We start from the raw sequence: 20,062 nt of genomic DNA, 5'->3' as shown, positions 1-20,062 counted from the left end.
CAGTGTATGACGTGCCACTCCACTCTGTGACAATCTGCCCCACTCTGTGCCACTCTACAATTTGCTACTCCATTCTCCGCAACTCCCACTATGCCACTCCATGCCACTTTACTCCATTCTATGACAGCCTATGCACCGTCCCTCCACTCCCCTTCACTCTACTTCAATCTACAACACTCTACTTACCATGACACTCTACACCGCTCCATGCATCTCCACTCTACTCTACTCCATGCCACTCCACTTTACTCCACTCTACTCTCCTCTGATGTTCTCCACTCCACTACACTTCATGACACTGTGCCACTCCGTTCTGTGAAACTCTACTCCACTCTGTGCCACTCCACTCTGACAGTCACTCTGCACCATGACACTCTACTCCACTGTATGCAACTCCCTCTCTACCACTCAGTGCCACTTTACTCCGCTCTGTGCTACTCCCCTCTACCCAATTCCAGTCTACGACACTCTACTACCTCACTTTATGCCCCTTCACTCAACTCCTTTCCACTCTACCTCACTCCACTATACACCCTTCCACCCTAGTCCTCTCTACGTCCCCTCACTCCATTCCAATCTATGCCACTCCACTGTACACCAGTCCATAACATTCCAATCTACTGTACTCTACTCTGCGTTACTCCACTCTAGTCACTCTACTCTGCGTTACTCCACTCTAGTCACTCTACTCTGCGTTACTCCACAACACTCTATGCCACCACACGACATTCTACGTCACTCCACAACACTCTGTGACACTCCATGACACTCCACAATACTCCATTCTACGCCGCTCTACTCTGACACTCCACCTCACTCCACGCCACTCTTTTCCACATCACTAACTTTTAACCATGCTGAACAGCAACCATGCTGGTGTACAACATGGCTAAAACACATTGGCAAAGGCAATAGCTGTTGAATAGACGTGAGCTATTGGCTTTGCCAACACTTGTTAAAACAATGGTGTCGGTTTAAAACGTCTGGTCTTTTGACTGTTGCCTCCCTGACCATCGTGTATTATACATGCCTTTAGCTGTTTGTTTGAAGCGGCGGCGTCATGGGGCTTTTATTGAATATACATCTACTTTTTAGGGCAATATCTTTATCATTGTACTATCTGCACAGTGTAGGAGTCCTCCTTTTGTTTTGAAAATCTTGAGCTTGACAGCTGAGTCCTAATCTGTCTAATTGTCAGTAAACTACTGTATTTTGCTCCACAGAATGGGAACATCTTAAATTCATAGAAAGTTCTTTGTTCCCTTCCGTTTCACGTCACAAGTATGTCTAAAAAACTTTGCCAGTTTAGTGACTCAAACAGGTTAGATTTTTTTGAAGCTGTAGCTGTCCTTCTGGAGTATCCTTGGAATAGACGTTTAGGCGACACATCCAAATTGACTCACATTGTCAGTATTTATCCTGAAATCCTGGCACCATTGTGATCCATAATGCTTTTGATGGAATTCCCCCAAAAGATGACAATTGTGTTGTCTATTGAAGAACGTTCAACTATATTACCCACACTGAACCAAAAGTATTCAGACACTTCTTGTGATTGTAAGATTGAAAATATATGTAACATATCATTGTATCTGTTTGTGAACGTCTCAAAAATCATTAAATAACTTCTGTCTATCTGCTTCATTTCAGGTAACGTTTGACTCTGAAGTATTTTTCAACATTTTATTGCCACCCATCATCTTTCATGCTGGGTACAGCCTGAGGAAGGTAAGCATAGCTTTTGCAGATTTGCAACTCATATTCTGTTTGGGAATGATTGTATGCCAATCTATACAGTTAACTACCTGTGTTTGATGTCTGTTTTGGGGAAAATGTTGTGAGCTGTTGAGGGATAAATAGGTATCCAAGAAGTAAGCAATATAGTCACTGAACGGTGCAGCTTACTTGCCTTCATCATTCCTGTAGTTGTTTGGGCCCCTTCACCTATTACACGTGGACTGACTGACCTCTGTGGCTGGCACAAGTACTGCAACACTAAAAGGATGCCCAAGCGCCCATATATATTGCTTCCTGTGCCCAGGCCCTTCACGCCACAAGCTTTCTCAGCCAACCAATCCTTAGATCCTTTACCTCTGTTACTGCCAGTAGATACAGAGCAGAGGGAGAGGTGGAACGGCTGTATGATGGACACTGTATCGTTTGGTACATGAGTAATTTATACTTACTGTTAGGTTTCTACTTCCTTAGTCATTAGGCATGCGAAGAATTCCAAACATATGAAAAAAAAACTCTGCTACTGGTGGGAAGTTTGGAAAATAGACATTCATCATCCAGATAATCTAACCACAAATATTTATGTTTAATTAAGACCTGATCACACTGAACATTCACCTTGCAGCTAACATCCACTGCATGGAGATGTTGTGTATTGACTGAATTGCAGTGTTAATCTGGAAGAACTAGGTTGTATTCTGAATCTAACCACCGACTGGACGTTGTGATGGAATAATACTTCTACAGAAATTCTGTGTTTTGATGCTGATAGAAGATAAATGATGGATGCTGCTGCGGCTTCTTTTAGTTGGGTATGCCAGCTCAAAAATACCTGCTATTCTATTAATTCACTCTGGTATGTTATCTGGGTTTGTTTCAAGATTAACCAACCTCCACTGACACAACCAAAGTGTTTTGACGTGAATTCTTTCCACGTTGAGGATGAATAAGCTTTGCTTACATTGGCTACATGCTTGAGGTTTGATTGCTTTCACCTGAAGGTAGGATAGCCTTTCTGGTGGAGACATTAAGCACTGAGGGTTTGCAACAGTGACTGAAAATTGGAACCTTGGATGATGGTGGAGCCCTAAAGAAAGATTTCATCCTTTAACTATTTTTGAGTTTTTATAAGGATAGTTTTTAGCATAATTGTGAGCATGTTGAAGGTAAACCATGTGTTGAGTGGTAACCCCTGCTTGAATGTTGACAAAGACGGATTTGAGCATAATTACAAGCATGCTGAAGGTGATCCATGCATTGATTGGGAATCATTAGAGTCTTCCCTATACAAGTATCATGTATGCTATCCTTTTGGTTTATGTCCGACCTCTTGTGATTCAATTTAGTATTCTTTGCATATGATCAAATAATTAAATTAGCAGGTCAGAAATAGTCCCACACATGTCTATCTTTTTGTTGACCGTATTGAACCATATTGTTGCTGGGTGTTTTCAGGGCTGGGACAGCTCCATGTGCTATAATGGTTTGGTATATCAATCAGATCTTCACATTATTGTTAATGTGATCTTCAGTCAACATTAAGGTGGCCTTTTCACTCCAGTAATTTCCACTTTGTATGCAGTATAAATAAGGATGTTTGTGATGGCTATATCTTTCTACAATTGCCTCATCTTATGAATGTCATTTGAGGCATCAGACTGGTGTGGAAAATATTTCCATAGCTGCAGCTCTCTAGCACTGCCAGATACTGCCAAGCAGTGTCAGCAGAAACTCCTCCAAGCAGACTTGACAACATTGGATTATATTAGGCGCCAGCTGTCATGCTGGTCAGATGGTGTTTTTTGGCACCCAGTAAAGCAGACCCAGAGCTCTCTTCTGTATTCACTGATGAAATACCTCAGCATTTTGACAGCAGCTAGGTCAAATATCTTCCCCATAAATCTCAGGGTTTAGGCTTTATTGCACATACCTAAATAAATTGCCCTTGTCAGACTCGCATGACATTTGCATGTGGTGTTTAGGAAAGGTTTCAGGCCCATGCCAGAGTAATCCCCTTTACTTGCAGTAAGTCTCCTCACAGGGAACTATCTCTGAATTAATCTTCCTAGAAAAAACCCAGAGTGCCACTGTAAAATTCACATGACTTAAGGAGTGAGAAGTCAAAAGAAGGGGGCCCTCCACTTCCCAATTTCTGAAACACTAAAAGAACACAAGGGAGGGTAAGCCTAAATTAACAAACAGTTTTTACTTAACAAAGCGTGCCCTTCCAAAACATCACCAATGGTTGTAGGAAGCACCCAGGTAGAGTAGTGCTCTCTTTACCTGCAATGAGATACTTTCAGGTATATTTGTGGGGTCCTTACCTACAGGTACCACCAGTGGCCTGTTTCATCATCATCATCAGACCTGCATTTCAGTCACTGATTCGTCATGGATCACGTCCAGTCACTGAAATGCAGACTTGCAGGGACCACTATAGGTACTGTGAAGGACACGATCCCTTGACAAATGTGTGACTACAGGGACAGTCCCCCTGCAATTTCCTATGAGACCTGTATAGTGTATAGGCCATCTGCTTTCATATTGAAGCAAATCTTCCTACAGTATGGTATTGCATGCATGCTTCCTATTTGTTTGTTGCAGTAGTATTGCAGTGGTTTGAATTTTCTACATAACAAAGCGGAGAGTTACTAGTTTGGTCCTGAAGAAAGCAGATCGACCCTTCTGGGCTCTGAAACAGTTGAAACATGTCGACCTTATTGATGTTAAAACTCATTCATTTCCTCATGACATCTCACATTTTTTAATCTTGCCCAAGACCTAGTTCAGTAAATTTAGTCTGTAGAATCTAGGAGGCATTTTTAACCCACAATAACCCCCAGACCTTCTATTGTGAAGTTTAGAAGTGCTCCGCTTACAAATGTGTATAGCCCACTATATCCCTTTAGGTGATCCGAGTGGGGGTCCGATGATGAAGCAGGCCACCTGTGGTACCTGTGGGTGAGGACTCCACAAATCTGAAAGTATCCCATTGGACATAAAGAGAGCACTAATCTACTTGGGTGCTTCCTGCAGCCATTGGTGATGTTTTGGAAGGGCACACTTCCTTAAGTAAAAACTATTTTTGTTATTTGGGCTTACCCTCCCTTGTCCCTTGTGTTCATCCATTCTAGAATTCCTCTTCTTCCTCGCAGGAGGGGTCCCCTCTGTGGACCGTTTGAAGTCTCGATGCTGTTTTTAAATGCCAGACTCTTGGTCTGAAAGAAACCCAACATTGAAAAAGATGATACAGGCGTTTCCTTCACCATCAGCCAACTCTTAGCAGGTCAGGGTTTTGGCAAAAATGTAGACATCCACCTATCAGACCACATGAAAAGCCATTTATCAATTTTGTGATCAGCAGGTTGGATTCCTCCAAAAAGATCCTGAAATGATTCATGGACTCAGCCGACACCATGGCTTAATCCATCAGCACGGTTGTCATGCTGTGCTGCCATGGTTGGATACATTCCGCTGGCTTCTAAGGAGTTGTTCAGGCAAACCTCATGGACATGCCCTTTGATGATGAGTGGCAGTTAGGGAATAAGCCTGACTCTTCCCTTGGTATAGCGGTCCCAGCAAGACATTTCTACCAGGAGTACATGCAGGTTGGAAGTTATTCTAGGGTAATGCTGTCCTGATAAAGACAACATTCTCAGCTGGTCCAGGTGCCACAACAAATGTACTACTGCTTTCGGGGCAGGGTGTCACAATCACTAGTAGCAGAAAATACAATATCGGCCGTGCTGTATTTGATCTTCCGAATTAAAATCTCCGACTCCCCCCACTTCCACACCATTATCTTTCTGCAGGTGAAGGGTCCACTTTTATATCAATGCAGAGACAATCACAATGGCTCACTAGGTCACCCAGCTAAATCACAACTGCTCCCCTTCATCGCTTACTGTGCACCATTCTTCCACCAGTATGCTCTCTCTGACCTACCCCTCAATTTTAGAGGTGGAAGTCCTTGTCCTGCTGAACAAAGGCATTTTAGAGGTAGTGCTTCTGGCAGAAAGGCACATTTTACTCCCTTTACTTCTTGGTCCCCAGAAACGATGAAGTCCTAAAGCTCATTCTGGTTCATACTCTTTCAGCAGTTCAAGGAGCTGTCCAGGAGTTAAGTCATGCTGGCCCTGAGAGCCTGGGATTGGTTAGTTTTCTTGGATCTCCAAGACGCCAATTTCAACTTTATTTCTTCACAATACAGGTGTTATTTGAGGTTCACTATGGGTTCTAATTCCTATCAGTCCATGATCTTGCAGTTCAGGCTGACATCTGTGCCATACACCTTTACAAAAGAAGTTGTTGTGACAGCAGCAGTCAGGAGTCCATGTATTTCTATCCTTTAATAACTGGCAACTGAAATCAGAATCCCAGGTGCTGACCAAGGACCACTTTCAGCACACAGCTCCTCTGCTCCACAGCTTGAGCTTTACTATCAAGGCCTCACTCTGAGGGAGAGGTTAACACCTATAGGCGTGGTGTTGGACACCACCTAAATGAAGGCTTTTCCTCACCCATAGAGGATGAAAGAGATTATGCAGAGCTTCCTGACTTTGACATTGATCTTGATTTTATTCACCTTATGTCTGCTTGTCCTCAAGGTCTTATGCACCCTGCTGGTGGCGTTTGCTAGATGACAGATTAAGGCCTTTCAGTAGCGCTTGTGAAAACGGTGTCTCCTGCTTTAAGGGAGCCTTTCTGTGAAGGTGCAGATCTTTCAATCAGTCCGTTCAGGTATGCACTAGTGTATGAAACCCTGCAGGCTTTTGGTGGGTCATTCTTTCAGTACATCCTAGGCACAGGCTACAATAATCATGGATGCCTCTTTACTAGCGTGCCCATCTGGACAACATGAGGGTGCAGGGCCATTGTCCTGTGTTCTAGCAATGCTGGCACATAAAAGTACTGAAGCTGTGGGCAGTCTGCCTTACCATGAGGGTATTTCTTCATTCCATCTCGGAGAGCACCATTCAGAATCTGGTGGACAGTACCACCACAATCCAACAGGCACAGTGGTGTGACTGGGTTGGAAGGCGATTCACCTGCGGCAGTGGGTGCGGCAGTGGTCAAACTTCCCAGTACTTTCCTCAATATGAGAGCAGATGCTCTGTTGCTCCTTACTGGAAGAACATTAGTGGGAGTTTCACCCAGAAGTGCTGGAGGTAATCCTCTCCAGATTGGGTGTGTCTATACGTGGACCTTTTCACCATGAGCCAAAACAGGAAATGTCTTCTAGTTTGTATTATGTGTATTCCTGTGAAAGGTTTCCTTAGGGGTGCCTTTAGCTTGAGCTGGCCCAATGGCCTGATGTACGCATTTCCACTGCTGCTATTGACATGACGGTGGAAGGTGAAGGCGGATTGATAATTTAATTGCCCCGATTGTGTAAAAAGGGTCTGGAATACTGATCTTTTGGCACTCCGCATTCGGCCACCTCTTCCACTCCTACATAGAGTGGACCTACTGTTGCAGCAAGATGGCCAGGACCTCCACCCCAATCCCTGACTCTGCAGCTGCATGCAAATGGATTGAGTTCTATCCTCTAGAGTCTTTTTGCCTTCTTGAGAAAGTTGTGCTACTCATGTCAGCTGCCAGGTAACTCAATATGAAATCCATTTATGTAGGTTACTGGAACAGCTTTGGTCAATGTTGTGAGTCAAAAGACTTAGACCATTTTAAATTCCACCTTTCTGATGTGTTGCAGTTTGTGCTGTCTCTTGTTTAGTGGAGACTGGCACAAGTAGTCATTAGTGGTACTTTTTCTTAGAAGTTTACTTTGTTTCCTTGCACTTCGTCCATCGTTCCTCAGTGAGATCTGAATCATGTGTTGAATTTCTTAATAGCATCTCTGTTTGGGCAGATGCAAAGTTGTCCAGTTCAACTTCCTCCTTTGAAGACAATAGTACTGATGGAGATAACCAGCAAGTAGGGTTAGAGAACTTCAGGCCCCTTCAGTTTATGACCTCTCACAGTGTTCTGCTAGGACAAGTGTTAGTCCTCTATAATTACCAATTTGATTTCTACTTTTCACCTGAGCCAGTCTATAACTATTTTACCCCTTCGTCATCCAATAAAGGAGGTGGAGCTGCATAGACTGGACTCCAAACGTATAGTGTCTTAGTATGTTGACCGCCCTTGACTGAGTGGATGATCATCTCTCAATGGGCATTGGTGGAGTAAAGAGCAAAAGTGTGGCCAAACACACCATTTCATGCTGAATCATCCTCTGTATCAACATCTCCTATTTCTTAGGCTGGGCGGATCCTCAGGAGGATGACTGTACACTGTGGCCTTGGCTTCTTCCAGTGTTTCAGTGACCGACATCTGCTGCAAGGCCACATGGTCCTCCTTACACACTTCTGCTAAGTATTATCACCTCACAGTCCTAGTACGCAGTAATAGATACTTTGCAAGGGCTGTGTTGCATGTCTTTCTTGGTTAACCAGCACTACATAATCCCACCCCCAAAGAAGGTATTGCTGTGGTACTCATTCATAAGGCCAAAAGTCTATGGCAAGGTGAATCGATCAGAAGGAAAAAGTTACTTACCCTTACTAGCAACATTTCTGGTGGATACATATTCTTTTCTACAGATTCCTCACTGCCCTCTGCCTTCCCTGGGATCTTATTATGTGTTAGTGTCACACTAATAAGATCACAGGGTATGCACAGAAGGTATATATGCTACTGCACACCTTCCTGGGATGCAGAAAAAATAAGAGGAACTAACACTAGCACCGGTTTTTGCTTAATATACTCTGTCACCATGGCCAGTTGTTGAGTCGCACTGAAGCCACATGGCATTACCTGGTGGCAATAGGGGGGACTTTTTACTTGGAAGGATGTTCATAAGGTGAGGGTGAAATCAGACATCGAGCTAGGGGCGGTTTGTGGGAGTTTTTGCTTGGAAGGATGTTCATAGCGTAAGGATGCAATTGAGCATGTCTCCCTGTTCGCTCTGATTTTTAGCACCAGGAGCTTCTTCTGTGCTGCTTCTGTGCGGCGCTCTAGAGGGTGCTGCTTCTCTCTGCTGCTCGAGTAGATTTTGTACCTGAGCGGCAGCTTTCTCAACACAAATGGTTGCGACCTCCTGCGACTACTCACGTTGAGAAATCTCACCGTGTTGGCATTCTAGCATCTGTAAATCCCACTAGAGGATGCAAATTCTCGCCCGCCAACTTAACGTTGGCGAGCAATGCACAAGGAAAAACTCCTCCATGCAACAGTTGGCAGAATTTTGCCTGAGCTGAATTTTTCACCCACGCCTACACAGTAGCGTAGTTGTCATCCATTTCTTGATACCAGACCTTAAAACACTAAATTGAGTTGAGTGATAGGCATAGTGGCACACTCCACGATGGACGAGGGACTTGTATCATTAGACATGAAGTGAGTGCCTGTTTGTTGATTGGAAGTGGCCGTTCTTACTGGCCACACCAGGGCTACAGCCTCCAGCTGTCACCACAAGCTGAGGAAGAGTTGCCCAAGGGTGGAGAAGTGTATGTCAGTGCACTGAGCACCCGCTGCGCGGGATGCTGTATTTGCCAGGCACACCAGGGGCTAGCATCCAGTTGTCGCCTTGGAGGAGGGCTCCAATGGGCAGGGAAGCACATTTCAGGGTGCTGAGCTCCCGCAGGATGTATGTGGGATGGACAGGTGCAGACAGACCCACTCTCTTGGTTCCTCACTCCTCCACCAGCACTTACAATGGGGAAGCGTAAGCTGTCGTCATCCAAAGCACAAAGTAAGCCCAGTTCTTCAATCTCAAACTATCTGACATGTGTTATGGGTGCCCTTGTCAAAGAAATAACCTCCATTAAACAGATATTAGGATAATATAGTCTTATTGTTTGACACAGAGTAAAAGAGGGAGTAAGGAGGAATGTTTTAAGGGCAGGGGCTTACCCTCCTACACGATTATGTATCTAAAGCCAAACAAAAGCCCATCTCTTATCTACAAGGTTAACCCTCCAGACAAAAGCCCAGACAACTTGATTGGTTTCCTTAGAAACCCAATAGTCAAATGAAATTACCAGTAACTGGCCTGCAAGAAGTTGGAAAAAACAATGCTGGTGTGATGTTATGAACAGTAGACCATCCAATAAATGCCAAACACAAAAGTAATACACGGACCCCTCATAATGGGGACAAATTACACCCTAATTCATGGACAAATTTGAACATGTTAGGAATAAGTCTGTACAGTGCTGAAATCTTAATGAACAGAAGCATTATTAGAAGGAATTCACATGAGATATTGGTCACTAATACGGTGTTCAGGGTGTATTAAACAGAGGGAATAAAGCCAGCGAGGGAAATTGAGAGGCCTGCGGTATACATTCCATAGTATAGGAATTATTAACCCACTGATATGGACAGTACCTAGAACTATGTGGAATGTCAAAGAGTATGGGGGGCTGCAGACAGAGGCTGTCTTCCTGTTCATGGTGTAACTTGGCCCCAAGGAATGTCATCATTCAGCCTGCTCACATTAGTTTGTAATTTAAAGACCCACCGTTGTTCCTTGGTAAACAGTCTGGACTCACAGTTGGACCCTTCCCTTACGTGCTCCACAATGACCCATTGATAATCCTGTACTGTATTTCCCATCTCGGTGAAGTGGTTTGACGTCTTTGTGGTGACCCTTCTGCACCTTAGGTTACTGCAATGTTCAATGATTCTTGCCTTTATTTTTCTAGTAGTAATGCCTGTGTAATGAAGGTTGCAGGGGCATGTTATTAAATAGACCACTCGTGTGTTGCAGTTGGTGGAATCTCCCAGCTCTCATGTGGTGTTGAAGGTTACTATTGTTGTGGTTTTGGTAAGGCGACACACGCTACACTCCCCACAAGGGTGGTGACCTGCACTGATGATAGGTTGCATGTTCTGGTTGCTCTGTCTATTATCTGCCTCTAGGATCATGTGTGTACTAGCATATATCTTAGGCTCTGATTCGGTCTATGTGAGAACATGGGTTTTGGAATACTCAGTAACCCATTGTTGAGGATGCGTCAGTGTTTAATAATAATTTTGCTCACTTGATTAGAAGCAGTATTGTGTGTCGTGATGCAGATAAGTCTGTCTTCCCTCTCCTTGGGTGCTGGGATTTCTAGTAGGTCTTACCTGTTGTTATTGCATGCCCGGTACATTGCTTGTGTTATCATCCTGGGTGGATCCTTCCTGGCCTCCAATTTGGCTGCCAAACAACTTGCTTGTTCTTTATAATCCCTAACCTCCGAGCAGTTCCTCCTAAATTGGAGGAATTGACCAAACAGGAGATTCTCTTTGAGATAGCGTGGCTGGAAGCTATCAAAGAGCAGCAGACAGTTACATGCTGTTCGTTTTCCATGAGTGGTTGTGCGTAGAACTCCTTGTTCTAATCTAATGTTAAGATCCAGAAAAAACAGTTCTTCCTTGCTTAGTGTATGGGTAAACTTGAGGTACTCATCGTGCCTGTTTACCCAATGTTCAAAGTCCGTTGTCGTGGCTTCCCTCCCTTATGACCAGAATGTCATCTATGTATTTTTTCACATCTTAACATGTTGTGTATGTTGGAGGGGGCTAAAATCTTATGTGCTTCAAGATGATGAACATAAGGCCAGCTATGCTCGGTGCAAAGTTAATGCCCATGCTGGTCCGGTGTTTCTGGAGATATGTTGACCTCATACTCAAACTCTTTGTGAGAGCCCAGTTGTAGCAATCCATTACCACAATACGAGGTGTCTGGTAGTCCCAGTCAGCCTCAAACAGGACATCTTCAATTATGCCTAGATTTGCCGAGTGGGGGAGACATTGAAAGATCCCCTCGCATCACTACTTAAACCCCCACCTTGGTCCCTACAGACCATTGGGACATTTCTGGTCAAATAGCAAATAGGTGCATCCTATTCATTACAGACGTAGTTATTTCCGATTCGCCCTCTGAATCATTCTCCGGTCCTCCACTCAAACGCATGAAAATTCCTGTCTCCCTTTCGTATAAACCGACCGGCTCAGTACAGGAAGGACCTATACTAGCCACCAAAGTCATTGTTAAGCCATGCATGCCTGTTATTCAAAAAGGCAAATTGAATAAAACTCCTGCTCCCAATGCAGAGGATTTCAACATTAGAAACCAATGTTAAATTTTCTTTGGATTCTTTGTCTTCTAGATTATCCTTAATTGAAAAAACACACCACCAGCTGTCTCGAAATGTTGGAAGCTGCCAGATTTGTATTCGCCCGCAGTGTCTCCTCTTAGTGCTCCACACCCTTGCAGTAACCTTCTTCCCCCTGACATACCTCAGGACTGTGCATCTGTACTCAGTCTACTAGTAATCATACCCAGCTGACCCCGTGTTCCAATATCCAATCCACCAAACGTAAGGTTACGCTGCTTGATGCTGAAATCCAGGAACCACCAAGAACTTTGGACCTTCCACCAGAACCTACGCCCTTCGTGGCGATCTTCAGGAATGTACCAAGTCTTACTTACCCTGATTCTGAACCTTGGGAGAGCTTGAAAAATAAGTCAGTACATTGGGTGGGTAAGAAAAACGGGAATAACGAACTCTTTGATAACCTAAAAATGATCAGAAGGGTCAGTTGGATTGGCATATGAGTCAAACCTTTGTCTGGCGACAGCATAGTAGTGTGTTTTAAATGGAGGCCATCTTTTAGTACAATCTGTTATGAATAGAACCAGAGCTAGTTGCTCATCTTTTTCACAAGTGATTGCCCTCCCATTTGGTATTCCTACCACCTCTTACCCCGATTTCGGCTTTATCCCACCCAGGGGCCAGATCACGTCAGTCCTCCCGTTCATCATTCCCTAATCAGTACGCAGAATCATTTTTCTTTGTTGTCTGAGCTGGATGGTACTGATTAACTTTAATCAGGGCCTCAGATGGCCCCCCAACATGTTGTGCATCTGTCTTTGAGTACAAGTCTCGAGCCCCATACGTCAGTTGCAGAGGTAACACTGACAGCGGTGATCATTCATACACCCCCACCCCAGGGCATTGTTAACTGAGCTGCTCAATTGCCCCATTTCTATAACTTTCGTTTCTGGAATGTGGCAAGACTTTGCTGCAATATACTTCTTTCTGCCTGAATGGACTTTGTTTCGAATTTTTGGCTTCTTTGCTTCCAGGAGACTTGGGCCTTGGAACCTATACATATTAATGGGTAAAAGATTTTCCAACCGCCTGCAGTTCCATCTCATGCCAATCAACCAAAGAAAGGATTGCCTATTCTTGTTTCAAACCTCCTGCCTTAATCTACGCATAGAGCTAAATCATTTGCACCTCATTACTTGATACCGTTGTTTGTGTTCTTTCTTCCATCATAAACCTTGTTGTTGTCAATTTTTATAACAATGTCCCCCACTTTGAAATCAACACGTTCTTCCCATCTCGAGGCGGATTTGGATAAAATGTGCTGCCGTGACGGGAAGGAAAAAATGTATTGTGGGGTGGTGACTTTAATATTCATCTATGCCGTTTGCCAGTTAAAATTATTTATGGTATGGTGGATTCAAATGATGATGGTCAATCTCATTTTTCACACAGTGATTATGGGCTGAAATTGAGCGATTTATTGTGAAAATGTAACCTTGGTTTTTCTAATGAACTGCGTTCCTCCTCTGTTCCCTTTAACCATACCTTTTTTGGAGTCGGACATAATTCTGTTACCGATTACTTTTTTTGTTCTGTTAATTGTCAGTGTGCTTTAGGCGATTTCATTACTCATCATATTTGAACGAGTGACCATTTTCCTCAGAGTTTTTCGATCAGTCTGGAGTATATCCATAGAGACATCAATGTTGAACACAATATTGAAATTCATCCATAACCACTCCCAATGGTACCTCCCTGAGCCAGTCCCCGGTTGAACTCGGTAAATTTCCTCGATAAACTTATTACTGCCCACAGAGATGCTTTTGACACACATTTCAATATTTCTTCTAGTGATATTGACACTAAAGCTGCATTTCTCTTGATCTGTGGTGGCATCAAAGCCGCTTTAACTAGAGCACAGCCCAGTCACATCTTCAAAGGCCTCGGTGGTTTGGCGGTAACTACTCTAAAGCCCATAAACATGTCTTGTTAGCCCTTTGTAAGCTGCCCTGTTGGCCCTTGGAGGTGGAAAGGTATAGATAAGAACATAATTTAGCATTGGAAAAAAGGACGAAGAAATGTAACAATCTTGTACGGGAATCACTGATTGATGCTAGTGCGTCTAATGACACCTTTGCTTTTTGGCGAGTCATCAATGGTCGTTTTTAAAGGGTGACCGCTCCCTCAGTTTGGCGGCAGCTATTAATGCGACTTGGGGGCTATCAAGCAGGGGTTAAATCTTTATTTGCTTATTGGTAAATGCATTATCAAGAAGAAGGGACACTTATTCACTTTCGTCGACTTATTAAGCGCTTTTGACAGCGTTCTTTGCATCATGTCATGGGCTATCTTATCAGAGATGGGGGTGGATCCAGCGATTATTGCCTTTCATAGAAAGATATACTCCGGTGGCACGGCCAGGGTACGCTTTGGTCTTGCGGGAGAATGCACCAGCACTTCTGATCTTGGGAGGAGGGTCAGACAGGGCTGCTTGCTCACACATTTTTTTATTTACGCTGTATATTAACAGGTTAGAGTCTGCCCTAAGCAGTACCTGCAGCGACCCCCCCAGATCGGTCACAGACCCATACCCTGTCTGCTCTATGCCATGCTGGGGGGGCTGCAGCAGCTACTTAGCGGCTTCGTGGGGTTTACATCTGACCTTGGTTTGACAGTCATCATAGAGAAAACCTTTGTAATGAAGTGTGAGAGGCAAATCCATGATTTTATGATAAGCAATATTAAGTTTTACCCCAACTTTTTGTTTTCTCCGTATTTTATTTGACAATCGTGGTCTATGTATCCCAGGTGTTGATATTAGAAAGCAGTATTTTAACAAATCTTATTCTGTGCTGCTCAATTTTGCCATTAAGTTAGGCAATACGCCAGTTAGAGGAATGTTAACCATCTATAATTTAAAATGCATATCTGTGGCCCTTCTTGTTGCTGGAATCTGTGGCTTTAATAACATCACCCAGCTACAGACGCTGGAGAAAGCGTTTTTCAGGAATCTATTGGCTGTCCCAAGTCCGTGTTCCACCTTTGCTTGTCATGCAGAACTAGAAGGCCCGTTTTTGTCTGATTTCATTAACATTCAGCCAATATAATGGGATGAAGGGCCTGATTTGGAAGTCGGTGGAGGGGAATACTCTGTCACAAACGTGATGGATATCCCATCCACCTTATTACAATCCCATTCTATCCTATGGGGATCATAATGCAGCGGACGGTATATCTGCCACGTTTGTAACCGAGTATTACCTCCACCGACTTCTAAATCAGGCCCAAAGTTTCGACCAGCGATTTTAAATTGTTTGATTCTTAATGATTGTCTAAAGTTGGCCAGTTCTGAATCATTTTCTTGGTTAAAATTTGTTAAACTTTTTTGTACAAACTTGGGTCATCCTGAATATTTTGACTCGCCCGATGCCCTACATAACGCGAGTAGAAGAGACTTAAAAAATAATTGTCTGTCTTCCCTCAAAGACCAAAGATTTTCCAGGGGAGTGGGTAAGTTCAGTGTTATTAAAAATAATCTGACATTTGTCATAGATGGTGTTCAGCCGCACCTTACTGCTATTCAAAATCGTCAGCATAGGTTTAACACATTTTAAATTAGATATCTTCTATCGCTTAGTTACTTTTCCCATTGTTAACGATTGGTCAGAGGTTCTGGCCAACGGTCCTGGTGATGGTGTTTCCAGTCAATGCACCTTGCACTTGGTGTTCCTTTTGTCCTTTTTATGCTGCACCACGTAAACCCTTTATTTTACCTGTCTTAAACAACCTTAACATTAACTTACGTCTGCCAGCATTACTGGTTTACAACAGTTTAATTATTTTGTGATTTGCTGTAAGATTTCTAGTTTTTTTATGGTCTGTGATACGGTTAAGGAAAAATATACTGCACAGTGATGGTGTTTATTAGCTTTCTTTTTTGATGTCTTTATGTCAACTGTTTTATGACTATGAAATAGTCATAATAGTAATAATAGTATTAATTAGTCATAATAGTATTTAATGGATATGGTTTCTTTCTTGGTGTTTCTTCTAAGAAAATGAAATAAAGCTGATTATGACTATGATTGTCAGTGGCATGTGCTTGTGTTATTAAAATTCCAATTTGATAAGGCAGTCTTGAATCTTGGATGGCTTTCATATGGGAGCTAAAATAGAAAATCACTTATTTTTTTTATTTTCCCCCTTAATGTTTTTGCCTTGCATGTATCTGCATGGACGTGGACATACTGGATGGAACTTAGTTGACTAAGCTAGAGATTTCCCAAATATTTTGCAAATCCGTCCAAGGTGTCAAAAGTTATAGGTAAATCAAAATATCCCTTTTCAGTGCAAAATGTTGCTGAAACAAAACTACACAGTGGTGACCGTCATTATTATTATTATATATATATATATATATATTTATGTATATATATATATATATATATTTACAAAGTGACGTCTGCAGTTGTAAAAGACAGATGATAAATTCACAAACTCATGATCTGCAGAATATGCCTGTTGCCTGTTTTTCTTACTTTCAGCAGCTTAAAGCTGTTTTGCATGGGAATTTTAGGGGCTGATCATTCTAAATATTGGGAACACCTACAAGGTTACACTTCATAAAACAATTGCACCGTATTCCAGGTATAGAGGTACAGCTGAAAACATATGTATGCTTGGTACATTTAGTGCAGAAAAGAGGTTGAAAGAATACTATTTTTACTGAGGGACCTGAGTAAAACGTTTTACATTTGAAGGAAAAAACTACTGAGAGAAACATGCGAAAAGACTTTTCCTCTAACCCTTTGCGTCCATTCTGTAGGTAGCCTGCAGGCATTAGCCGAGGAGAAGTTAGAGTACATCTGGAAAACTACAAAATTCATAGAGTTCCTTGAAATACATGTAACCGCTTTAGAATTCCAAAAAATGAGGAAACCTGCACCAGTTGCAGGTATTAACTAATGAGTCTGTGCTATTTTTCTTTTTCTGTGAATTGGATCCAAGTATTTTATTTTGGTAATTTTTTTATTTTGCTATTGCTTATTTTGGGTGTTCTGTTTCTATTTGCTATTATTTACCTGTAGAGATTAAGTTGTACTGTGCTGTCAGGTAGGTCACATACGTGGAATAAATTCAGAATATCCTCTATTGTAGTTTTTGGATCTTAGTCTGCCTCAGGTCACAAACTTAGATCAAGACTCCAGAGGACACTAGCTGTAGGAAAGTACCATCTTGCCTGGCATGTTACCCCCATTTTTACTTGTGTGTCAGTTTGTTTTTGCCTGTCTCACTGGGATCATGCTAGCCAGGATCCCAGTGCTCATAGTTTGTGGCCTGAATGTGTTCCCTGTGTGGTGCCTAACTGTGTCACTGAAGCTCTGCTAACCAGAAACTCAGTGCTTATGCTCTCTCTGTCTTTAAAATTGTGACTGCAGGCTAGTGACCATTTTTACCAATTCTGATTGGCACACTGGAACACCCTTATAATTCCCTAGTATATTGTACCTAGGTGACCAGGGTATTGGGGTTCCAGGAGCTCCCTATGGGCTGCAGCATTTCTTTTGCCACCCATAGGGAGCTCAGACAATTCTTACATAGGACTGCCACTGCAGCCTGAGTGAAATAACGTCCACGTTCTTTCACAGCCATTTTACACTGCACTTAAGTAACTTATAAGTCACCTATATGTCTGACCCTCACTTAGTGAAGGTTAGGTGCAGTTACTAAGTTTGAGGGCACCCTGGCACTAGCCAAGGTGCCCCCACATAGTTCAGGGCAATTTCCCCAGACTCTGTGAGTGCCGGGACACCATTACACGTGTGCACTACATATAGGTAAATACCTATATGTAGCTTCACAATAGTAACTCCGAATATGGCCATGTAACATTTCTAAGATCATGGAATTGCCCCCCCCATGCCAAATCTGGTATTGGGGTGCCAATCCCATGCATCCCCGGGGCTCCAGCATGGATCACGGGTATTGCCAAACTAGCTCTCTGGGGTTTTCACTGCAGCTACCACTGCTGCCAACCCACAGACAGGCTTCTGCCCTCCTGGGGTCTGGGCAGCCCAGTCACAGGAAGGCAGAACAAAAGATTTCCTCTGAGAGAGGGTGTTACACCCTCTCCCTTTGGAAATAGGTGTTAAGGGCTGGGGATGAGTAGCCTCCCCCAGCCTCTGGAAATGCTTTGAAGGGCACAGATGGTGCCCTCCCTGCATACGCCAGTCTACACCGGTTCAGAGATTCCCTAGCCCCCCGCTCTGGCGCAAAACTGGACAAAGGAAAGGGGAGTGACCACTCCCCTGTCCATCACCACCCCAGGGTTGGTGCCCAAAGCTCCTCCAGTGTGTCCCAGACCTCTGCCATCTTGAATGCAGAGGTGTGAGGGCACAATGGAGGCCTCTGAGTGGCCAGTGCTAGCAGGTGATGTCAGAGACCCCTCCTGATAGGTGCTTACCGGACTAGGTGGCCAATCCTCCTCTGAGGGCTATTTAGGGTCTCTCCTGTGGGCTTCTCTTCAGATAACGAATGCAAGAGCTCACCAGAGTTCCTCTGCATCTCCGTCTTTGACTTCTGCCAAGGATCGACCACTGACTGCTCCAGGACGACTGCAAAACTGCAACAAAGTAGCAAGAAGACTACCAGCGACATTGTAGCGCCTAATCCTGCCGGCTTTCTCGACTGTTTCCTGGTGGTGCATGCTCTGGGGGCTGTCTGCCTTCACTCTGCACTGGAAGCCAAGAAGAAATCTCCTGTGGGTCGACAGAATCTTTCCCCTGCTAACGCAGGCACCAAACTTCTGCTTCAGCGGTCCTCTGGGTCCCCTCTCATCGTGACGAGCGTGGCCCCTGGAATACAGGAGCTGGATCCAAGTGACCCCGACAGTCCAGTGGTCCATCTGTCCAAATTTGGTGGACGTAAGTCCTTGCCTCCCCACGCCAGACAGTAATCCTGTGTACTGCGTGAACTGCAGCTGCTAGGGCTTCTGGGCACTTTTGCAAGGAATCCGTTGTGCACAGCACAGCCCAGTTCCCCAGCACTCTGTCCTGCATTGCTCATCGCGCTGAGTTGACCACCAGCTTCGTGGGACCCACCTTTGTAGTGTTGAGACGACCGCTGTGCTCAGTTTTCTTGGACCCATGTTCAAGTACTTCTGCGGGTGCTGCCTGCTTCTGTGTGGGCTTTCTGTGTTGCTGAGTGCCCCCTCTGTCTCCTCCTCCAAGGGGCGACCACCCGGTCCTTCCTGGGCCTGGGTAGCACCCATTTTCTTCAACGTGACTATTTCAGCTAGCAAGGCTTGTTTGCTGTCTTTCTGTGTGGAAACAACTCTGCATCCTCCAGCACGCTGTGGGACATCTTCTATGCAAAGGAGAAGTTCTTGGCATCTTCCGTTGTTGCAGAATTTCGGCCTCTTCCTGGAGGCAGCCATTTTGCACCTTCATCTGGGGTTTGGTGGGCTCCTGCCCCCCTGGACACTTTTGTGACTCTTGGACTTGGTCCCCTTCCTTTACAGGTCCTCAGGTCCAGGAATCCGTCTTCAGTGCTTTGCAGTCAGTTGTGATCTTTGCAGAATCTCCTATCATGACTTTAGTGTGTTTCTGGGGAAGTAGAGTAACTTTACTCCTACTTTTCAGGGTCGGGGGGGGGGCTGGTATCTTGGACAGCCTTAGTGTTTTCTTACACTCCCAGCGACCCTCCACACACTACACTAGGCCTGGGGTCCCTAAGTGGTTTGCATTCCACTTTCTTAGTATATGGTTTGTGTTGCCCCTAGGCCTATTGCATCCTATTGTATTCTACAGTGTTTGCACTACTTTTCTAACTGTTTACTTACCTGAGTTTGGTTTGTGTCTATATTTTGTGTATTTTACTTACCTCCTAAGGGAGTGTATCCTCTGAGATATTTTTGGCACATTGTCACTAAAATAAAGTACCTTTATTTTCAGTAACTCTGAGTATTGTGATTCTTATGATATAGTGCTATATGATATAAATGGTATAGTAGGAGCTTTGCATGTCTCCTAGTTCATCCTAAGCTGCTCTGCTATAGCTACCTCTATCAGCCTAAGCTGCTAGAACACTACTAATAAGAGATAACTGGACCTGGCACAAGGTATAAGTACCATCAGGTACCCACTATAAGCCAGTCCAGCCTCCTACACTAGCAAACTATGAGCCAGTTGTATGTGCATTGGATTTGCTAAAAGTGGTCCCAATTT

General features: G+C 43.9%; 1 protein-coding gene across 2 annotated transcripts in view; it reads left to right on the top strand.

Moving 5' to 3' along the window:
- Positions 1-20,062, top strand: part of SLC9A7 (solute carrier family 9 member A7) — a 389,146-nt gene that overhangs the window by 150,319 nt on the left and 218,765 nt on the right. For both annotated transcript variants that reach the window (XM_069204294.1, XM_069204295.1), the window contains exon 3: positions 1,651-1,728. In XM_069204294.1, the coding sequence (XP_069060395.1) occupies positions 1,651-1,728 (78 nt within the window). The remainder of the gene's footprint in view (positions 1-1,650; positions 1,729-20,062) is intronic.

This window comes from Pleurodeles waltl, chromosome 8 (assembly GCF_031143425.1).
Source record: "Pleurodeles waltl isolate 20211129_DDA chromosome 8, aPleWal1.hap1.20221129, whole genome shotgun sequence".
Taxonomy (NCBI): domain Eukaryota; kingdom Metazoa; phylum Chordata; class Amphibia; order Caudata; family Salamandridae; genus Pleurodeles; species Pleurodeles waltl.
Note: the sequence above shows the minus strand (reverse complement) of the source record. Positions and strands in the feature narration are given on the sequence as shown.